The 19,679-nt window shown below is 41.4% G+C and overlaps 2 protein-coding genes across 3 annotated transcripts in view; one reads left to right on the top strand and one right to left on the bottom strand.

Moving 5' to 3' along the window:
- The window catches only part of ncf4 (neutrophil cytosolic factor 4), a 50,760-nt gene extending 44,434 nt beyond the window's left edge, over positions 1 to 6,326 (bottom strand). The window contains exons 1-3 of the mRNA XM_033624058.2: positions 6,150 to 6,326; positions 5,649 to 5,733; positions 5,397 to 5,556 (exon numbers count right to left, since the gene is read on the bottom strand). Of these exons, the coding sequence (XP_033479949.1) occupies positions 5,397 to 5,556; positions 5,649 to 5,733; positions 6,150 to 6,181 (277 nt within the window). The 5' untranslated portion in view covers positions 6,182 to 6,326. The remainder of the gene's footprint in view (positions 1 to 5,396; positions 5,557 to 5,648; positions 5,734 to 6,149) is intronic.
- Positions 1 to 19,679, top strand: part of pvalb7 (parvalbumin 7) — a 56,965-nt gene that overhangs the window by 28,817 nt on the left and 8,469 nt on the right. The gene's annotated exons all lie outside the window — the stretch shown is intronic.

Genomic DNA, 19,679 nt, shown 5'->3' with positions numbered 1-19,679 from the left:
TCTCCCAAACCCTTACCCTTCAACACGGCTGTTTTTCCACACAGTTTGTCTCTGTATTTCCCCTGCAGCAGTCATCTGTCCTTCTATCCATCTGCTCTTTTCTGACTATTCTGAATGTCAGTCCATGGATTATACCTACTTATTACATTCTTCTGATGTAAGATCTTAAACTGACCTTGTAGGATATACTCCTCAATGGCGCTATGATGACTTAATATCGATGCAGACTTTCTGACTTTTAGGTAAATGTGACATTTTGCTGCAGGCATATCTAAATAGAAGAGTTTTAGTTCAAAGTGCTTTAAAAGACCTTTTGAGGTGAGAAATTACATTCAGTTCATTTGGTTCAATGGAAGGAAGTTTGTAAAGATGGTAACATTTTGTCTATCTGGGACTTTAATCACTCATGATTAGAGATGATCTGCGGGACATATCGGGGCTGATCTGGGCATATTTTAATGGACTGGTATCAGCTTAAAGGTCCAGTGTGTAGAAATTTGAGGGGTTAATGGGAAGAAATGGAATATGATATTCGTAGCGGTTTAAAATAATGTCCAATCACCTGAATATCCTCCTGAGACCTGAACTTTTATTTGGTATGCATTTTAATTTCTCCAAGCTATCTGGGATCAGTGGGACCCGAGAAGTGTAAAAAACTAAATATTCAGTGATAATTAAGTCCTAATGTCCTCAAACAAGATGATAGTAAAGTCCCAATGTCCTCAAATGCGTACTTCCTAATTAACAGCGTCTTAGCATGTTACTGTTGATAAAACTGGTCAAATTTGTTGCCATATCAAACTACAAACATTATTTATAATAAATAAACAAGTTTCAACCATAAAATGTGATCAAGTTTTGGACCTTGTCCACTTTTATGTGGGGATCAACTGCAGACTGGCTTGGCAGAGATGGCTGCCATCTTGGTTTTACATGAATTAGTGTATTGTGCTATTACTACCACTAGATGGCACAAGAAAGTGCCAATGAACAAGGACAATAGGTCTAAGTTAAGTAGAACATAGTATAAGGTCAAGTAAACCCAAACTGTATGTCCGCCATGTTTCTACAGTAGCCCAGAATGGATAAACCATACACGGGCTCTGGAAAGGTCCATGTGCATTTCATGTCTGCCACTGTAGTTCTCCTACACGCTTGGCACACTGGAGAAGTTTCAGTTATGCAACCTCACCACTAGTTGCCACTAAATCCTACACACTAGACCTTTAAATACAGCGGATCATATTCTGAACCTTTTTTTACTGTACTCCCTTTCATCACTCTGATGTTACGAAATTCTTTATCTTTCTTTCGCTAGGTGTATCATAGTTACCAGAACACCAACAGAGAGAAATGTCTTCTCTCTAGCTGATCACACCAAATGAATTTCAGTAGTCACATTCTCCTAGTTCACACCATATCAATAATTTACACTTATAAACTTAGTTTTGAACCAGAGCTTTCAGTATTCAGATCAAGACGCCCATGGAAATAAGGTGTGTCAAATTTAGAGGGCTACAGCCGTTATGTCTATTTGTCAGGTACAAATTTATTCAACATTAAGGTCAATATACAGTAGGTATCAGACTGAACTTAGTAGCAGCAAATCCGGAATATTAAGGCCTCAGATCAGAAGCCAAAGAAATTACTACTACTCATTATGCTTTACAAAGTACCCTGGACTAATTTTAATTCTACTGAATAAATATTTGGAGAGTAGGTGTTAGATATCTCACTGGAGAACTACTGTTGTACGGCAGCATTTTCAGTGCTCAACTTCACATCATTATGCAGCATCTTGTGCCTGAAATACGCTGCCACTATACCCTTGTGACTTGAACAGAATTGGATTTATAAAAAAGCAAGTTTACACAAAACTGCGGCTAAATTGTGATCAAATCTCTGAGGGCCACAACAGTAATTATTCTTCACTACTCTTCCTTAATTTCATCTGCAACCGATGTGTTTTTAAATTCGTCAAGCAAATCCAATCATGGCTCTATCCACTCTGGACACTTAGGGACGAAACAGGAGGTATACAGGTGTATATTTGATTGATTGTATCTGACATGATAAATTTACACGTGTTGCAGTTCACTTTTAAAACCATGCTCAGATGGGTTTCAGTTCCTCCAGCCACAGCATAAAATTCAGCCAGCTGTCACCCGAAACCCAGTCTGCTCTTCTCCATATGCATGAAGCAGAGCAGAATGAGTGTGCACTTGAAGGTGAAGGTTACATAGTGACAAGGCAGAAAGGATGCAGTAAAATATAGTGATCCCTTTGCATTTAGTCAGCAGAAAAGCCCCGACACAGCAAAATCACCGTCATCACTCTGAAACTGGAAATTATAGTTGGCCTGCGCTCTGTACTGTGTTCTATATATAGATATACTCTCGACTCAGTTCTCACTCAACAAGATTGACAATGCAGTGACGTAAATGGAATAAATAATTCAAGAGAACAAAAAGGTTGCTTTTAGAGTGTCATCTGTGCATTTTATGAAATGATGCAACCTGCCCTGTCACAAATGTCACTAGAATTTAGATCAGAAGCTCTGGTTTTGAAATAGAGTTTGTGTTAAAGTCGTATCATACTTTACTGTAGAGCCATGGCAGTGACAGGTTGTCCAACTGTCAATGACTGACTCAAACAAATACACATACAGTCAGTCAGAATTTTGAGGGGGGACGAAGGGAACGCCATCCCCCTTGTTAGCAACATGACCAAAATGTGTCCCCCTTCGTTAACCTGCCATCCCTCTCCATCGCCCCAGTCTGGACCCAGACACTGTGTCTTCAAGACCCAGACCAGGGGCGTAAATATAGACAGCGCAGGCAGTGTGGTTGCACTGGGACCCATGGGATGGAGGGGCCTGAATGCCACCTTGAAATACGCTCGTGTTCAAAGAAGAACTCACATGAAATCATAAATGGTGCGACTTTCTATATATGCCCTCAAAAAGACAACCCCATCTCCATCATAGTTTTCTGATTTTGTAAAATACTATCCATCTACAAGAAAATTATATTATTTAGTTAAACCAATAATTTCCTATTTTCTTTGGTAGTTTTTGTCATGTATAGATATGCAATGATGATTGCTAGGTAATATTTATGTTGATGTTGTCCAATATCGAGTCTCTGTTAAATCATGTAACGAAAAGATACGATTTACAGCCGCTAGTTTAGGGCGAAAATCTCTCAAGACTGACAAACTAGGCACATCTTCGAGTGGATGTAACATAAAAGCAGTACTACACTGTTCGTAAAATCTACGTATATATATACACACCTAAAACTTTCAAACACCATAACTAGTATGGGGCTCATCATAATAGCCTGTAAAGGGGCCTATTGTAACTACTGAACGCCACTAACCTACACCTATAACCAATAAGTTATTGACAATGACAACAGTTTGACGGACATTTCTATTTTAACACTTGTTAAACACCAGCACAGGAGTGTAACAGTGGTTTAACAACCAGGCAACGCAGAGACTAATTTGAATGCATTAAACTATCTCACATGACGCAACTTAGCCAGTCAAATCTGAATGATGAGCATCAGTCGGGAGAGTTAAGAAGAGAGACAACAGTTGGAGAAATAAGAGAGTTAAAGAGTAATTTCACATGGTGTGTTCTGAAGAGAGGAAAGTAGACGGTGAAAACAGCTTTTCGTCAAGAATGGACAGACTTTTACATGTGCATTCTTGCCTCGGACAGGTCAAAACCAGCATGTTTCATCCTATATTAAGAGACTGTGGCGAATATTAACAGTTAAGACATTAAGTGCCATCAGGAGACAAAACACAGAGCATCTTTTACGCAAACATACCCACTGAAATCTGAACTGAGGGCACAGAAAAATATATATTTTAAATCAATCTATTATATAATTTGTCACATGAAATACAAGATACAACTCCATTGCCTGATATCAGGCAAAACTGTCAACTTATTACAATCCCTTTCTGACTTCACTCTGACATTGTGTCCACTCTATCTACTTTCCATGGGGGACGGAAACTAGATTTTCTCTAACCAGTCACTAGAGACCAATGTATCCGCCTGAATCGAATGTAATTCTGAGTTGACACAGATGCATAGCCATGCCAACATACTTGTTTTATAGCAAACTACAATGTTGAGACATGTAGATTTAGAAAAGCCTCAATAGCAGCATCTACCTTGGTTCCACCACACCATTTGACAACAGCTTGACAACAACAACAGTACCATGTTGCTAACTGGCTAATCGTTTGTTCTTCCATGGTGCTCACTGGATCATTCTTCATTTTAACCAAGAAACTGCTGTTTCATGTCACAGTACCAGATGAGTCACTCAACTTAGTGGAGTGGATGGATTACAAAGTCCCAACACCTCCAATGAATTGACACTTAATCACTCAATCATAAAGCTAATTAGACATTAGCAAAACGCCTACTGTGTACAGTAGCTAAAAATGACCAATATGTTCACAACAACTTTTGATACAGCTTTTACCAAAGCACCACTAGCTCTACGACAACATTCTGCACTGCTGACATGTGCTGATCCCACACTCAGGTCAAGTGACATTAGCTGGCGTGTAGAGCTGGCGTGTAGAGCAAAAATATCAGTGCAATTAAAATAAATCACATCCTGCGTTGATCTGAGGGCATGTCGCGGGTAGCAAAACGAATGAAAAATAATCAAATAAGAACAGAAAGTCCAGTTTGACTGATACATCCATGAGTTTGAAGGCTTTTTACACACCAGAACACTGCAGTGTGGTTTAATATTACACCACACACAGGACAAAGTAATCCAGCAGTTTGCACATAATCTGTTGGCCAACACAGATCGTTGATGGATGCCGTCACATAGTGCTGCAGCAGAATTTGACCCAGGTTTAACTTATTTGCGACACTCCGTTGTCTCATTGAAATGAATGCAGAGCCTCTGACAGTACCTTCATGGTGGCTCACCCGTCAGTATTTACTGTGAGGTCATGTGTGTCGGGATGAAGACACATGTTGTTGCTTAAGATTTTATGTTTTCTTGTTGTCTTACACCTTTGCCCTTGCGAAAACCTGAGGTGGTACTCTCAACATAAAAAGTTAAACTTATATCGGGTTCAAGTCAGATGTATTTTGGGCCTTCAGTCCTTTTTGTCTTTCTCAGACATTTATAGAGTAGCTTTCGCTTTGTTTAACCTACTGAAGCCTTTATGTGGACACAGTCTAGCATGGTAGCGGAAGGCACAATTAGTCTTCCCAGAAAAGCAATATAACCATATTAGAGGGCTTAATAATTTGTCTGTTGAGGTGTGGGCCTGTGACAGATATGTATTTGAACAATGCGAAACCTGACACCGCTGTAGTTATCAGTGCTGTGAACACACACACTCACCTGGGAGGGTAGGCAAGACGCAGGTGTTGGGACCAGGCCTCTCTAGGTCTTCAGGAGAGTATCTGAACTCGAGGACCTGGTGGAGGTTGAAAAATTCTCTGTACCTCCTGTAGATGAAATACTTACTCCCTCCTTTAGTCTTCACCTCAATCACAAACAGCTGAGAAACAGACGTACATGAAGGAGAGAAACTCATTTGTTGCCACATTTCTCATCAAGGTTAAGAGATTGTTGTAATTTTTTTACACTTACAAAGTAGTCAATGAAGCCTTTCTTCTCCTCGATATCAGCGATGGTGGCGCTGATAGGGATGTTGTGAGGCAGCTGATCAAAGTCGCTGAGTCAAAGAAATAATCTGGTTAGATAAATTTAGACACTTAAACCCCAACAGCTCTGTAATCCCACTTCATGAAGGCAATTTTATTTTTCAAAGTTTCAACATTTTTATTTGTTGCATACACTTTGCTGCATGAGTTTTATCTATGACAGCAGCAAAATAATAAAACATAATCTATTAATGAAATAACAACACATTTCTTTTCATGATAAGCAAAAAAGGAAATCAAACACAAAACTTATGCAAACATGAATTGAGCCTGTAGTTTCATTATCCTGTTATATATATTTTCTTTCACAGGAGTGAAAGAAAAAGTGATAACATATCGTGATATTAAATCCAGTCGGTCATTTATAGTTTTCTACCCACTTTATTGTCAGTTATAAGTGCTGTAAACCCGCGCTATCCACACTCACCTTTCGTCTCGTAACTGCTGCGGCAGCGACATGATGGTGCGCACAGCTTCGATCCGCAGACGCACGGAGACACTTGTGTTGCAGGCAGAGGCGCTTCTTACAGAGGAGTTTGTTGAAGTCTACTCACTCGCACACACACTGCGGACTGCACTGACTGCGTGTCAAACTGTCTGCAGAGGCAACTGTGCGGAAACATGCAACAGGAAGCGAGAGTTCCTTAAAAAGACCAGAGGATGGTGCGTTTATTTGGACGCCCCCGGTGTGCCGAAGTTACAGGAAGGGCGGGGAGTGTCTTAGATGGAGTGGTGGCACGTGAGACGGCAGGTAGGCCCATAATAACTCTATATCAGATGGAACAGCAGCAGGTCGAGTAGCACCACTTGTAGCAACTCTGGATGATGATGAGTTGAAGTAATCAGGTATGACTACAATAAAGGGGCGGTTCATTCAAATCACAAAAAGTATATATATAATTTTCCTCACTAATGCCTGTCTTTGCATAAACATAGTGAGGGTTGACATACTGTGAGTTTGATATATCCACCTCTAAAACGTTAGTTGCTTCAAAACAACAAGGGAGGGATTTTTTGTTTGTTCGTTTTTTATTTTTGAATGCTCAGAACACTAAAAAAAATAATTTGGAGAACTTAAAAGAAACTTGAATTTCAAAATGTAAAAGAAATGTCCTGGTGACTCGTTACCCCAACACGTTCTCACTCCGATTACGTCACATATTGACGTTTGGTCATGGACTTTCCACGTCCAGATACGATGTGAAATGTACCCTGGGTGCGTTGGTTGTTGACGTTCTATGCTTCTTCTTCTTCTTTCAAAAAACATTCCGTCCCACCCACCCTACTCGGACCTCCACCGCCTTAACTTTCATCGTTGTCCTGCTGCGCTTCCCCCTGACGCTGCCAAGTGCCGTTAAACTCAGGGGCATCAGTGTCTGACGCCGCAAGTCACTGCCCAAGCTTCCGATTTCAATGACTTCCACCTGGGGTTTGTGCACGTGTCTGCCTAAACCTCCACATGACAAAGTCAGCCCATATAATACGTAAATTTAGAAATGTTGATAAAATGTGCAAATGTAACATATTCTTTGTTTGCAGAAATGTACAGCTGCCAACATTACCACTGCCACTGAGCTGAATTGGACAGCTTGTAAGAGCTGTCTATCCTTTGAATTTGGATTCAGCCATGCCAAGCCTTTATCAGGATGTGTTTACAGTCTCTGTTGTTTGCACTGCTGTTGGTACATGTTGCTTTTATTTACTTGTCACAGTAGCTGTGATTTGGCAGAAGCACCACAGGCCATAAGATTACATAAATCTTCATTTATCCAAAGGGAAATTGCTGGATGTTGTGTGCTAAATTGAAACATAATGAAAAGCATGCCCATCTGGTACAAACTGGCAATGTGCCACTTTTGAACAGTTTCACTGGGATTGGCCGCAGGTGTGTCCACTTTAAGGTATTAAAAACGAAGATGCTCAAACCCACCCTCCTGTCACCTATGATAATGCTCCTTTGTGTCATGAGATGAAGTTTCTGGTGCAGGTATTTATATTTGCACAGGTGAAGGTGGGCGCACATCTCTATTATACTCACCACTGTGTTTGTGATTCCCTTTGGTAACAGCCGCCAAACTCAACAAGCTTCTTTACTTTCAGCAGTGTGAGGCAGATTCACCTGGAAATAAACACAAAAGGAGTTACAGGAATTAACACTTACTAAATACCTGTTTTTGCACACCAAGTGATGTAATATAACAGGCATCAAATCTCTATATAGTATCAATATGCAGTAACAGCCACCGTATTAGTGGCTCTTATTTTAGGTGAAAAATAATGGATATAAATACGCTGCTCAAAAAATTAAGACAACACTTACATCACACATCTCCTCCCAGACCTGGCTCAGGGCATCAGTCAGCTCCTGGACAGTCTGTGGTGGTACATGGCGGTGTCAGATACACTGATACATATCACATCGCACATGAGGCCGGGCATTGTCCTGCACCAGGAGGAACCCAGGGCCCACTGTGCCACATCTCACAATTGCTCTGAGGATTTCATCCCGATACCTAACAGCAGTCAGGGTACCGTTGGCTATGACATAGACGTCTGTGCGACTCTCCAAGGATGAAACTGCTCTCATCTGTGATGAGAACAGAGCGCCAGGGGCAGACCTGCCAATTCTGGTGTTCTCTGGTGAATGCCAATCAAGCTGCACAGTGCTGGGCTGTGAGCACAGGTCCAACTGGAAGACGTTACGCCTTCATGCCACCCTCATGGAGTCTGTTTCTGACAGTGTGGTCAGAAACATGCACACCAGTAACCTGCTGCAGGTCATTTTGTAGGGCTCTGGCAGTGCTCCTCCTGTTCCTCCTAGTGTAATGGAGTTAATATACAGTATGTATGATCCCACTTGCCATGGCTCACACTGCTTTATTTTGATTACTTTCGTTGAAACGGATTTATTTTATGGTCGGTGAACGCAACACCCCTGCAGACTAGGGTCGCAACAATTTGGCTGCGCTGTCTCCCTGTGTGAGAGCACATGTGTGTAAATGAGGCCAAGACTGACTGTACAAATATTTCCTCTGCCAGATGCCTTTCTTTTTTCTTTTTTCTTTTTTAATTTCCCCCTTATTTTAGAGGACACCAAAATCACCGACTGTAAATGAGGTTTGAAAAGCAGATTTAAAATTAGAAACCTTTGGGTCACCTCATGCCCTGGGAGTCCCCAAGCACTTCTCAGGAAGTGGCCTTTCACTGATTATTCTTACAGTTAATTCCTCTGTTACATTCGAGAGTTCACAGTCACACTTCCTGCAGAGCCTGTGCCCACCAGCAGTGCCACATGCACCGTCTTCAACATCAATAAATCACTCCCACGTTCAATTTGACTGATTAGTGTAAATACTGTGAACAGGCAACATGGTTGTTGATTATTGGCAGCCTCTTCCAGCCTCCCACACTGTATCACACAATGGAGGACTGTTCATTTACGTCACACAAACTAATGGTTACATGTTTCCATCAAGTTCCTCTGTTGTCCTGATTTATTGCCAAGCAGAATAAACAGTAAGTTAACAACATACTGTAGAGCTCAGTTTTACTCTATATTTAGTGGGATACAGTTAAGGATGGTGTCAGGATACTGGAATTTCCAAAGTTGATACAATGCTTTGAAAAATACTGATATTTGAACCACTGATCTCCCGGTTAATGAACAACCTGCTCTACCTCATGGCCCTCATTTTTCAAAACCTTAGCTGACTGGAATATCTGAATGGAGACAAATGTTACACACTCGACTAAGTTGACTCATGAAGTCTAGTTTGTTCACATTCTACGATATTCTGCAGCAGACTGTTACACCGGCTAAGTGTAAGTTAAATATTACATTAGTTTGAATGTTATGTAGCCATCACGCTATGGTAAAAACAGTTTGCACTGTACAAGTTAGTTGCAGTAATAAAGAGTTAAGATATAGCTTAAAGTTGACACTTCCCCCGAGTAGGTGAAAATCATTTCTTACTCAACTGTTGTCACACAGAGATGAGAGATGAATGACAGAAGAGCCAGGAGAAAATTTCAACTTCAAACTTCAATATTTACGCCAGGAGCACAGTGATTGTGTCAGACAGCACCTCTTTGAATTCATAATGACATTGACAAGTACACTTTGTGCTGTTCAGTGACGACTACTTGGCACAAATGGGATTTTATGCTGCATTCACCTGAGATGGGAGTTGCACAAACACTGGAAAGTTGTAACCTGCAACTCAGTTGGTCAAATCGCCGTCGGCTGGTTTTAGAACGTAAAGCACATCACATGTTTCGACAGCCATTCATCCCTGCAGAGCCCTCTGTTTCTGTCCTCATGGTGTGCAAATGTTGGGTGGTGAGTTGCTGCTGCTGCTCTCTGTGTGTACTTGTGTTCAGGTTTCATTGCTGCTACATCACTTATGCTACAAGATCAAATGGCCCCACACACAGTTATGACGTCCACCCTCTTGCTAGCTGCTCCCCAGCATGCTCGCTAGTCAGGTTAGCGGTTGTGTTGGTCCAGCTGGAGGTATCAATGTCAGCAGAATTCAACACATGTCCAACGATGAATGGTCATGCAACATTTTGTCCAACTCATGAACTGTGCAAGTTATAGAGCATAATCACCAAAAATAAGCACTTCTACTGATGATGTAATACTTGCCATGGACAAATTGGGGCGCATTAGGATTCGGATTACCTGAGGCGCATGTTAATCTGGACATAAACAGGGCTCGGTCCTTTGGCAAGCGCTTTGCATAGTTGCTCGCTGCCACTGGTGTATGAGTTTTACCCCTTCGACTGTCATGGGCTGGCTTGGCTTGGGTCGGTTTGGTTTGGGCCGTGAGCCCAGCCTGGCAGGGATTTGCATTTCCATTGCAACAGGGCTACCCACTTGAAGGTGTGTCTTTAACTGATGAAGGCTTGTCTTAAGTGATGATGTTTAATACATAGCAATGGGCTGATCTGTGGCTACAGTCCCTGTTATTTTTGCTGCATGTGTTTTTCCATCACACAGCAGGGCAGGTAAAAGAAGTTTACCTGTAGGATACAGCTCTTCATCCAACGCCTCACTGTGGCTATTTCTGCTTTCACTTTCCTCCCTATGGTATTATTAGACTTGTCTTTATTGAAGAGAAGCAGCTAACAAAGGTCCATCTCTGGTGCAGCTCAGCGTGGCATGGGGCATCTTAACTGATAAAGGAAACACAAATTGTCACGGCATAGCTCGACTCAGCGCGGTCAAAAGTGAGAGTAGAAAAGGCCCATTTGTGTGTGTGTGTGTGTGTGTGTGTGTCTGAATGGGCAAATGAGAGGCAAAATGTCTAAAATATAAAGCACTTATATTCAAAGTACTTAAGGCTATATAAATGCAGCCCTTTGCAATAATTACCATATTATCACCTTATTAAGTTTTGGCAATTATGCTAGCAAACACTCGCCTATTTACACATCCACCAGACACAGAGCAACATTAGCATTCATTTAGAGACATGTTTCAGACAACCTAATTATTTTAATTCTGTCTTACTCTCCTCTTAGCTCCATTTTGGTTTCCATTTCTTCAGCATGTTACTTTATGCCTCATCTGTTCTCTGCTGCCTTCAAATAATTTAAGGTGTCAAACCACAGAGAAGTCTTTTGTTAAGACCAGATTAATTCATAATAAATGCATAATAGAATAAAATGTGCTTAGTTAAAACCTGTTATCAAGCTTCATACTATTAGTGGGATCAAAATGTTCATGTGCATTATCCTCCACCCAGTAGGTCAACTCTTCTCATGCCAACATTCCTCCTTTCTTCTCTCACTTCTTATCTCACCCAAGCCAGAAAGTACACATTCTCTAAATTACTAGGTATACATAAACACTCACAAGCCCTTGTTGTTGACCTCTCACCTGTCTTTTGCAGTAAGTAAATACAGATGAGGGTTGGTGAAATTAATCTGAGGGGGGAATAACTGGAGTAAAATCTAAGGTGATGAGAGTTTATAACACTAGATGTCAGTAAAGTTGTGCGGTTTGTGTGTGAGTGGGAGAGAGATGGCAACCATGATTTATTGTCTAATCTAAAATGGTTTCTTAAATGCTTGGGATTAAATGTAGGTAACTGATTGTGGTTATAATTTCTAATCAATCTTGATCCATCTGATCTCTCTTTGTGACGTCAGTTCTACGTCAGGCTCTGAGCACTGGCAACAAGGGGGGAGAATTCATTCATACTGTGTCACAACACACAACACCCAGTATCTAGGCACAGAAATCCACCTGCGTATCGTTGCAATTGACGCATAAAGACAAAACTTCCAAGGCCACTTAAAGCTTCAGTACTGCATCACTGCTTGTTGTTTGCCTTGTAACTACAACGCCCGAATCACTGCATCAGTAGCTACATGCACACTGACAGAGCTGAAAGAAAAAAGAGATTACAGAAGTTACATGCCTCAGTAAATCAAACAAGGTGTGCTGAAGGCGTTTTCCTTCAGTTATGTTCACTGTGATTCTTACCTGTGTTTACACAAATGTTTCAGTAATGACTTGGACAGGTTATACTCAAGTTATTAGTTCGCAAACAGTGAAAATCTAGTCAACTTTGGAGAGAGAGAATGTGGGAGTGTGTATGAGGAAAAACTGTGTAGGTGTGAATATTTGCTTGTCTGTGAAACTGAGTGTAAGTGACTGTGTACGAAAAAGACAGAAACAGAGTGCAGTGGAGTGTGACAGTGCATAGAGCAGTGTGTGTGTGTGTGTGTGTGTGTGTGTGTGTCACATATTGACTGCATATCTATTTTCATGCAGCCTGAGATGGAGCCTTTGAAACTCTGCTCGTATAACAGACCATCGCCAGCCATGAATTGCAGAAACATTGTTCAAGGGTGTATTTATCTTCAAGGTCAGGCCAGCTGCTTGTGTGTGTTGTGCTTGTGTGTGTGTGCAAGAGAGAATTTGTGGATTGTGAATGTGTATATGTGCGAAAGAAGGTCGGCGTGTGTGTTTAACAGAGTGTGCAGTAGCTGTGTTTGTATATAGTTTATTGGATGCTCGTCTTGGAATATATAACTCTGAAACAGAAGTACACTGTAAAAAAAGTCTGCTGTTGACATATAATAAGCCATTAGGCTGACAGACAAATAGGTACCAAAACACACACACACACATATACATAGGCAGGGAAACAGAAGAAGTGAGACTGACAGAAAGTCTCAACAAACACAGGGCCTGTGTTTACCATACTGACAGCTGGTTACCGTAGAGACATCATCAGGGAAGTAGAAAGAGGAAGAGGTGACACAGGGCTAATCTAAACAAGGAGACTTTGTGTCAGAGCACACAAAGTCAACTCAATCTGAAACTAAAATATTGGTGGTAGAACTTTAAAGTTTTTATAAAAAAATCTTGTATCCACTTCTTAAAAAAACAACTTTTTTTTGTTTTTCTACATTTTTAAAAGACAGCAGCTTACACCCCTTCTCCACCAAAATTAGCGCTCGCAGGTTTTTTAAACACTGGAAAACATGCTTAAACTAAAGGATCCTTTCTCATTTCTAGTTGTCATGTTCCAGGCCAGGAAAACAGGTTAGTAAACAGTAGAAAGCAGCATGGAGGCCAGTGAAATGTTACGCTGGTTACTCATTTTTTAATATATTTTACTTATTCAGTCTCTCGCTTTCAAATTTCTTGCTGACTAAGGCCCAGATCACACAAAAAGCATTTTGCAGGTTGCAAAACGCAAGGTACACTACACTACCTTTTTTTAATTGAATGCAGCTAGTAAAAACAAACCCTTGCTGCACCTTTTTATTGTTGCCAGGCAACCACCCTGTCACCTCCTTGCCCTAACCTTCACCTGTAATCAATCTACCATTTATTAGTTGTTGTTGTTTTTTAAATATTTGTCATTTTATTTATTTCACAGTAATTAGTATCTAGTTCCTGACATGTTGAGGCAGAGGGTACTTGCTGTAGCTCTGGTTGAGGGTGAGAAGCTGTCAGTAAATAATGTGTTGGGCACAGGGAAAAAGAGATGTGTGTGGGTACATGAGACCCTAAAAAAGAGGGTGGATCATGGGGAGTACAACCAGTTGGTCATGGAGCTTCTCCTCCATGATGGCTGTTTCCAGGTATAATTAAGGATGACTTAGGGGCAGTTTGACAATCTGCTGTCTATCGTCGGGCTGTATAGCTCTGGGTATCCAGCAGCTACTACCACCAGTTTCTCCTCCATTGTTTAGCAACTGTAAACTTGCCCATCACAGGAGGCCCGCTGCTCCAATTGGACAATGGGAATCAACATGACGAAAGAAAAGAGATGACTTGAGGCTTTTTTCAACTCACAGATTAGAATGCTCCAGCAAAAACACCGGGTGCCGACAGCACAGAAATGCGAGGCACGTCACAATGCAAAAAACGTGAGCGAAAAGCTTCATTCTCATTAAAAACAACTACAAAAAGCTGCCTCCAGCTGCTAAAATGCTTTCTGTGTGATCAAGGCCTACATCTGGAGCAATGTTCGAGCACTTCCTGGGCGGAGCCGGACAGTATTTTGTGGTGGCCTTTCATTGCATTACGCCAGCAAAGAGGCTACAATCAGTGCGTCCACCCGGTGGAGTATTTCCATCACTACCGATCAGAGCCAATCAGAGCTGGAGCTGATAAACACCTGAGACTATGGAGGAGTAATTTCACCCAGGAGTGAATGCTGATTGTAACTTTTCCAATTGAATAAAAAAGCCAGATGTTAGTATTGCTGTTTTTTTGTTGGTTTTATTGTGCAGTGGGAAAGGGCTTCATAGAGGAGCATGATTGTTACTATATGGCAGTAATTAGGAAATAATACTGTGAGAGAAATTATTTTTTAAGAGTGCTCTAAGTTGCTTGTGGTTGAGAAATTGATGACAAATGGAAGAAAATTGCAAAAGAAGAAAAAGTGTCATTGCTGTTGGTAACCTGAGACGTTGAAGAACATTACATAGTGTTTGTTAGACAACTGTACCGAACACGAAGGGAGTCGAGGAACAAACAGAATTAGAAGCTGAGAAACATTATCATTACCTGCAAGTAATAAAACATTACATATTATATGTAATAGTCCCCAAAATGGATATAATGCATTATGACCAGCAGGAGTAAGCACTGATTTGGTGAGGGTTAGGGTTAGGGCTGCCCAACTTTGACTTGAGCAGAGGTCTGTTTAATCAGAATAACTGAAAACCCCATTGAGGGTTTGCAGGGCCTTTAATATTTGTGGTATCTAAAACAGACAAACATATTTTGTCTATAGCAACAGTATGAGTAATAAGGAGCTGGACTGCAGTGCCACGGACAGTTAAGGTACACCTCTAGTGTCTTTTTGTAGCCAAACATAATTAAAATGTATTTATAATTTAGGATGGAGGCTGTAACCGTGAGCTCTTACTGCTAAGAATCAGGGTTAAGTTTAAATACATTAATTTCTAATTTTCTCTCTGTGGAGATAATGCTAGTCACCCACCGTTCCTAAACATAGTGCATACAAAACAATCAGTATGACTAACTGGAATTTACCAGGGAAATGTGGAAGATCTGGTGTCTCATTACTTAACATGTTGGCTGCGTAACAAGCCAAACTCCCAACAACTTGGTGCATTCCTTTAAAAACTCACCATCTCCCACACACACCCACACACACCAGCCGTAATATTAGCACTAAATATATCACTGTAACCAGTGCCTGCGGTGCAGTCATGCACATTTGGCAAAGAGAGGGGCTTCCTTCTCCCACTCTTCTGTACATGTTGGCCTGAACTGAACTCATGGGGTTGTGAGGGGCACTGCAGTCAAATCTCCAACCCATATGAGAACAAACTGAGAACTGCAAAGTCATTATTACTTCACTAATTAATCAATGGCAAAAGCAATTAATTACAAAAGTAGTTTCATTACTCAGCACAGTACTTTTGTTACTCAGTCAAAGTTTTCTTAAAACAACTCCAAAGCCACCACTCCTACACATCACATCCTCTGCTTTTACATTTATTTCTGTATCTGACTGCAGCACTTGTCCCGTCCACACAGTGAAGCCACCGGGTTCACACACTCTCAGACTTGGAACAATATGAGGTGATTCCCGAATGTTCAAGCTGGCTAAAAACACATAACATGTGAATAAGCTGACTTTGGAGGTACTACGAATTAAGCATAGCGTTAGTTCAGGCAGGACACAATGTCAAGCTCAGCTCACATCCCAGCTACATCAGCTGCAACCTAATCAAATGATGGAGCAGCTGACTGATGGAAGGGAGTCAGCTGATAGATCACATGATTCCTTTCTATGCAACCAATTGGCAAATCTCATTCAGAGCACCCTATTTAAACTGCTCTGGCCTGCCTACTGTTGCTGCTTCCTCTGCAAGCTGCTTTGCAACCTACCTCCACCCCAGCTCCTCCTTTTCATGATGTGTCTGACTTCAGTGTCATTTCTGTTTGTAATTGCAGCTCTGTTCTGTTCCTGGGGGGGTCTTTGCTGCTGCCTTAGGATTTCCATGTAGGCGCGTGGAAGGGCAGGGAGGTTTGTTCTCTCTGCTTTAAGGCTTTCCACATAGGTGCGAGGAAGAGGCTTTCTGCATAGGCCCAAGGAAAGGCAGAGAGGCCCCAGAACAGAGCCATATCTCCAAATATAATACTGCAAATGGAAATAAAGTTTTTTTGACTAAAGTGTTCCTGACTGAAGTTGCATATCTCCTCTTATTGTAGAGGCTGACTGCCCTCCTGCACCTTCAGCCCCTAGCATGGAGCTAACACATCTTGTCATTCTTGAACACACAAAGACAAGACTGACATCAACCTCCATCAAAACTTTCATTACAACAGCAAAGATGCTGACCCACAAAATACCAAAGTATGACCAAGTACGAATTAAGGGTTACACTAAAAAGTTGTGAACTTAGGAGTCCTCACTGTACACGCACACATCTGATATCCTAATGCACTACAGAGGCTCCTGTCAGTACAGTGACTGGGTTCCCTCAAGTTTATTTTTAGGGTCTATATTTGCTGATCTTTGGGTGAGTAGACAAGGGATACCCCAGTGATATCAGTACACACACACACACAGCTGCTTGTATCTACCCCTGCCATGATTTAATGCTCCACCTGTTGCTGAATAGCAAGACGGTCATTAAATACACATTTAATTTGTCTCTCTCTCTTTCTCTGTCTGTCACTTCCTTTACCCCTCTATTTTCAATTTGACCTGTGTAAAACTCAGTGTATGTTATATCTATTAATGCATCTATTGTCTCTTTTTCCATTTAAGGGTTACTTTGTTATTTTACACTTTAGTATGTCTGCTTATACCATGAGCACAAAAGCAATATAAGGCTTTAAGATTCCCTCTGTCCCCTCCACCTTGCACTTTGTTTACTCTGCTCTCCAGTGTTAATATCATCGTTACCCCGTCATTATCCCCATTATTTCTCCGCCAGTCTCCAGTCTTGTCCTTGACAAACTCTTGGCCTTCTTCATCTCGTTTATTGCCTCATTTACATTAACCCATCCATATGTATGTCTGCTTCTCTCCATCTTCCTCTCTTGACCCTTTCGCACCACTACAAATTTCTTCAGAGTGTTGTCCTCAGCACCACGCCCCACCCCTCCCTCATCCTTCTACAATGCTGAAAGGTGATGATGATTGGTAATTCAGTAGAGAGGAGAAAGCCAAGAGTCTCAGGGCAGAGAACAGAGGGTCAGCACAGGATATGAAGAGACAGACAGATAAGTATTGTTTATGCATAAGGCAGTTGAGCACTGTTCAAAGACAGTATAATAGGGACATGATCTCTGAAAAGTGGTCAACCCTAAATGCCAGAATAAATGTTGGTGCAGTGGTTTAGAATTGTTGCTTCACAGCAAGAGGGTTCCTGGTTCAAACCCAGGATGGGAATTTGGTCAATAGAAAACAGTAAGGGCGCCTGGTGGTCTAATGGTCAAGATGCATAATACATAATGGGCACGTCCACACATTTGTTCCAGCCTGGGACCTTTGTTGCACATCATACTCCTCTCTTTCCCAATTTCTCTTTTCTCACTTTCAACTGTCAAACAAAAGACAAAATGCAAGCTGTAGCTAAAAGCCTAATTCAAAGGATTATTAGCTCATACTAACTTAAAGGCTTCAAATAATATCAGTATCAACATACAAAAGCTCTTCTCACAACAAAAAGTCTACTTAAGGATAAACTGCCCGCTTGTTTAACTGGCTGCGGCTTTGTAACAGCTCAAGAGGCTCTCATACATGCAGCTACCATAAATGAATTCCTCTCTTTGCCTTGACTGGCAGAAGGGAAGGAGATGGCCTCTTACATCACTCAATAAAAGATAAGCAAATGAGAGAGAGGAGGGAAGAAAGAGAGAGGAAGAGACAGAGGAGTCACACAAGCTGTCAGGATCCTGACTGAATACAGATTGATAAGTGATAAGGAGATATGGATGCAGAGAAAGAGCAGCAAATTTGTTGTTTGATACGGGGAGAGGAAAGTGGAAGGGAAGGAGATGTGAAGGAGAGATTAGGAAAGTAATGGACAGAGCTGAGCAAAGAGATGACAGGAGAGATACTGGGAGAAAGGAATTAGAGAGTGGAGGTTGTTTGGGGTAAAAGGGAGATGGGGACATAAAACTTTAGCATGGCTTTCTTTGAGGGGAGTCAGAATCCCAGCCCATGTGGTGAAAGTACTTTGCTCCCTTAAGCTGTTCAAGTTCAAGATCGGGTAAGAGTAAGAAATCCGACTTTTGTAAAAGGGCTGAAGATGTGTGAGTTAGGCTCTTGGTATGTGGGATTTTTGTGTGCTACAGAATGATCTCTCATGTAAAACTGCAGCAGGTTTTTTTGACCACATGGGGGCAGAACACCACTACAGCCTAAAACTTAGACTGTGAGTTTATCACTACAAGTTTATGACACATTTCATCCATTGCTCATATCAGAAAATTGATTAATGGAGCTTTAAGCAAAAGGAAGCATTGTTACCCACAATTTTAGAACACCAATATCAGTTCTTACATAAACGTGTTGCTTTTTTAATTCAAAGGCTAGAATGAAAACTAATTGTTAATGTTCCCCATGTATTCCTTATTTATATTTCCTCATCATCTATAATTCTTTTGATTTTATACAATTTATCCAATGAGTTCTTGTCATGTATTAGTTTAGGAGTAGTCTCACTCACTAGACCAAAGGTCTGGCTGGGCCGACTCTCACTTTAAGATTGGAGAAAAAAAAAAAAACGCCCCGACTGCTTGTATTTCTTTCAACCAATCACAATCGTTCTGGGCAGTGCCACAGCAACGGTGCGCTTGCAAAAATATTGCCGGGGGGAAACAGGTTTTGGTGTAACACGCCCACAAAAATATCGCCTACAGGATGCGAACCATGGCAGAAAAATGGCTACATGCCCACAAGATCAAACACCACAAAAGTTAGTAAAGGACGTGTTGAAAACGGTTGAAAACTGCTACACAACCGGAGGTGGTAGGGCGGGACTTCAGTGGGTGGCTCGTTCCGCCCAATCAGAGGCTGATCTATGCAGCAAACTTCCGCCCATTCAGACTAGTTTAGGAGGGACCCAAATGCAGAGCAGCAGGCAGGTTGGAGATTTCACAAAAAGCAAGCATTAATAAAGCTGATAAAAAAAAATAAAATCCAAAACAGGCAGATAACTGAAAGTGCAAAAGAAAGAAGAACCAAAGCTAAACTGAACTGGTATAATATGACAAACTCAGGGAAGAAACCCAAACAGAAGACAAGGCACCAGGCTGGAAACCGAGCAGGGAACGAGACCAAGAACACAGGGATGAACACAGACGAACTAACAAGGAACGAAGGGAAACACACAGGTATATATACACAGAAAACTAATCACAAGAACGAGACACAGCTGGAGTAGGAGGACACGCGCAAAAGGAGGGAAATGGAGATTGGCTTACAACAAGGGTGTG

This window comes from Epinephelus lanceolatus, chromosome 3 (assembly GCF_041903045.1).
Source record: "Epinephelus lanceolatus isolate andai-2023 chromosome 3, ASM4190304v1, whole genome shotgun sequence".
NCBI lineage: Eukaryota > Metazoa > Chordata > Actinopteri > Perciformes > Serranidae > Epinephelus > Epinephelus lanceolatus.
The sequence above is the reverse complement of the archived record's forward strand: the minus strand, read 5'-3'. Positions and strand labels throughout refer to the sequence as shown.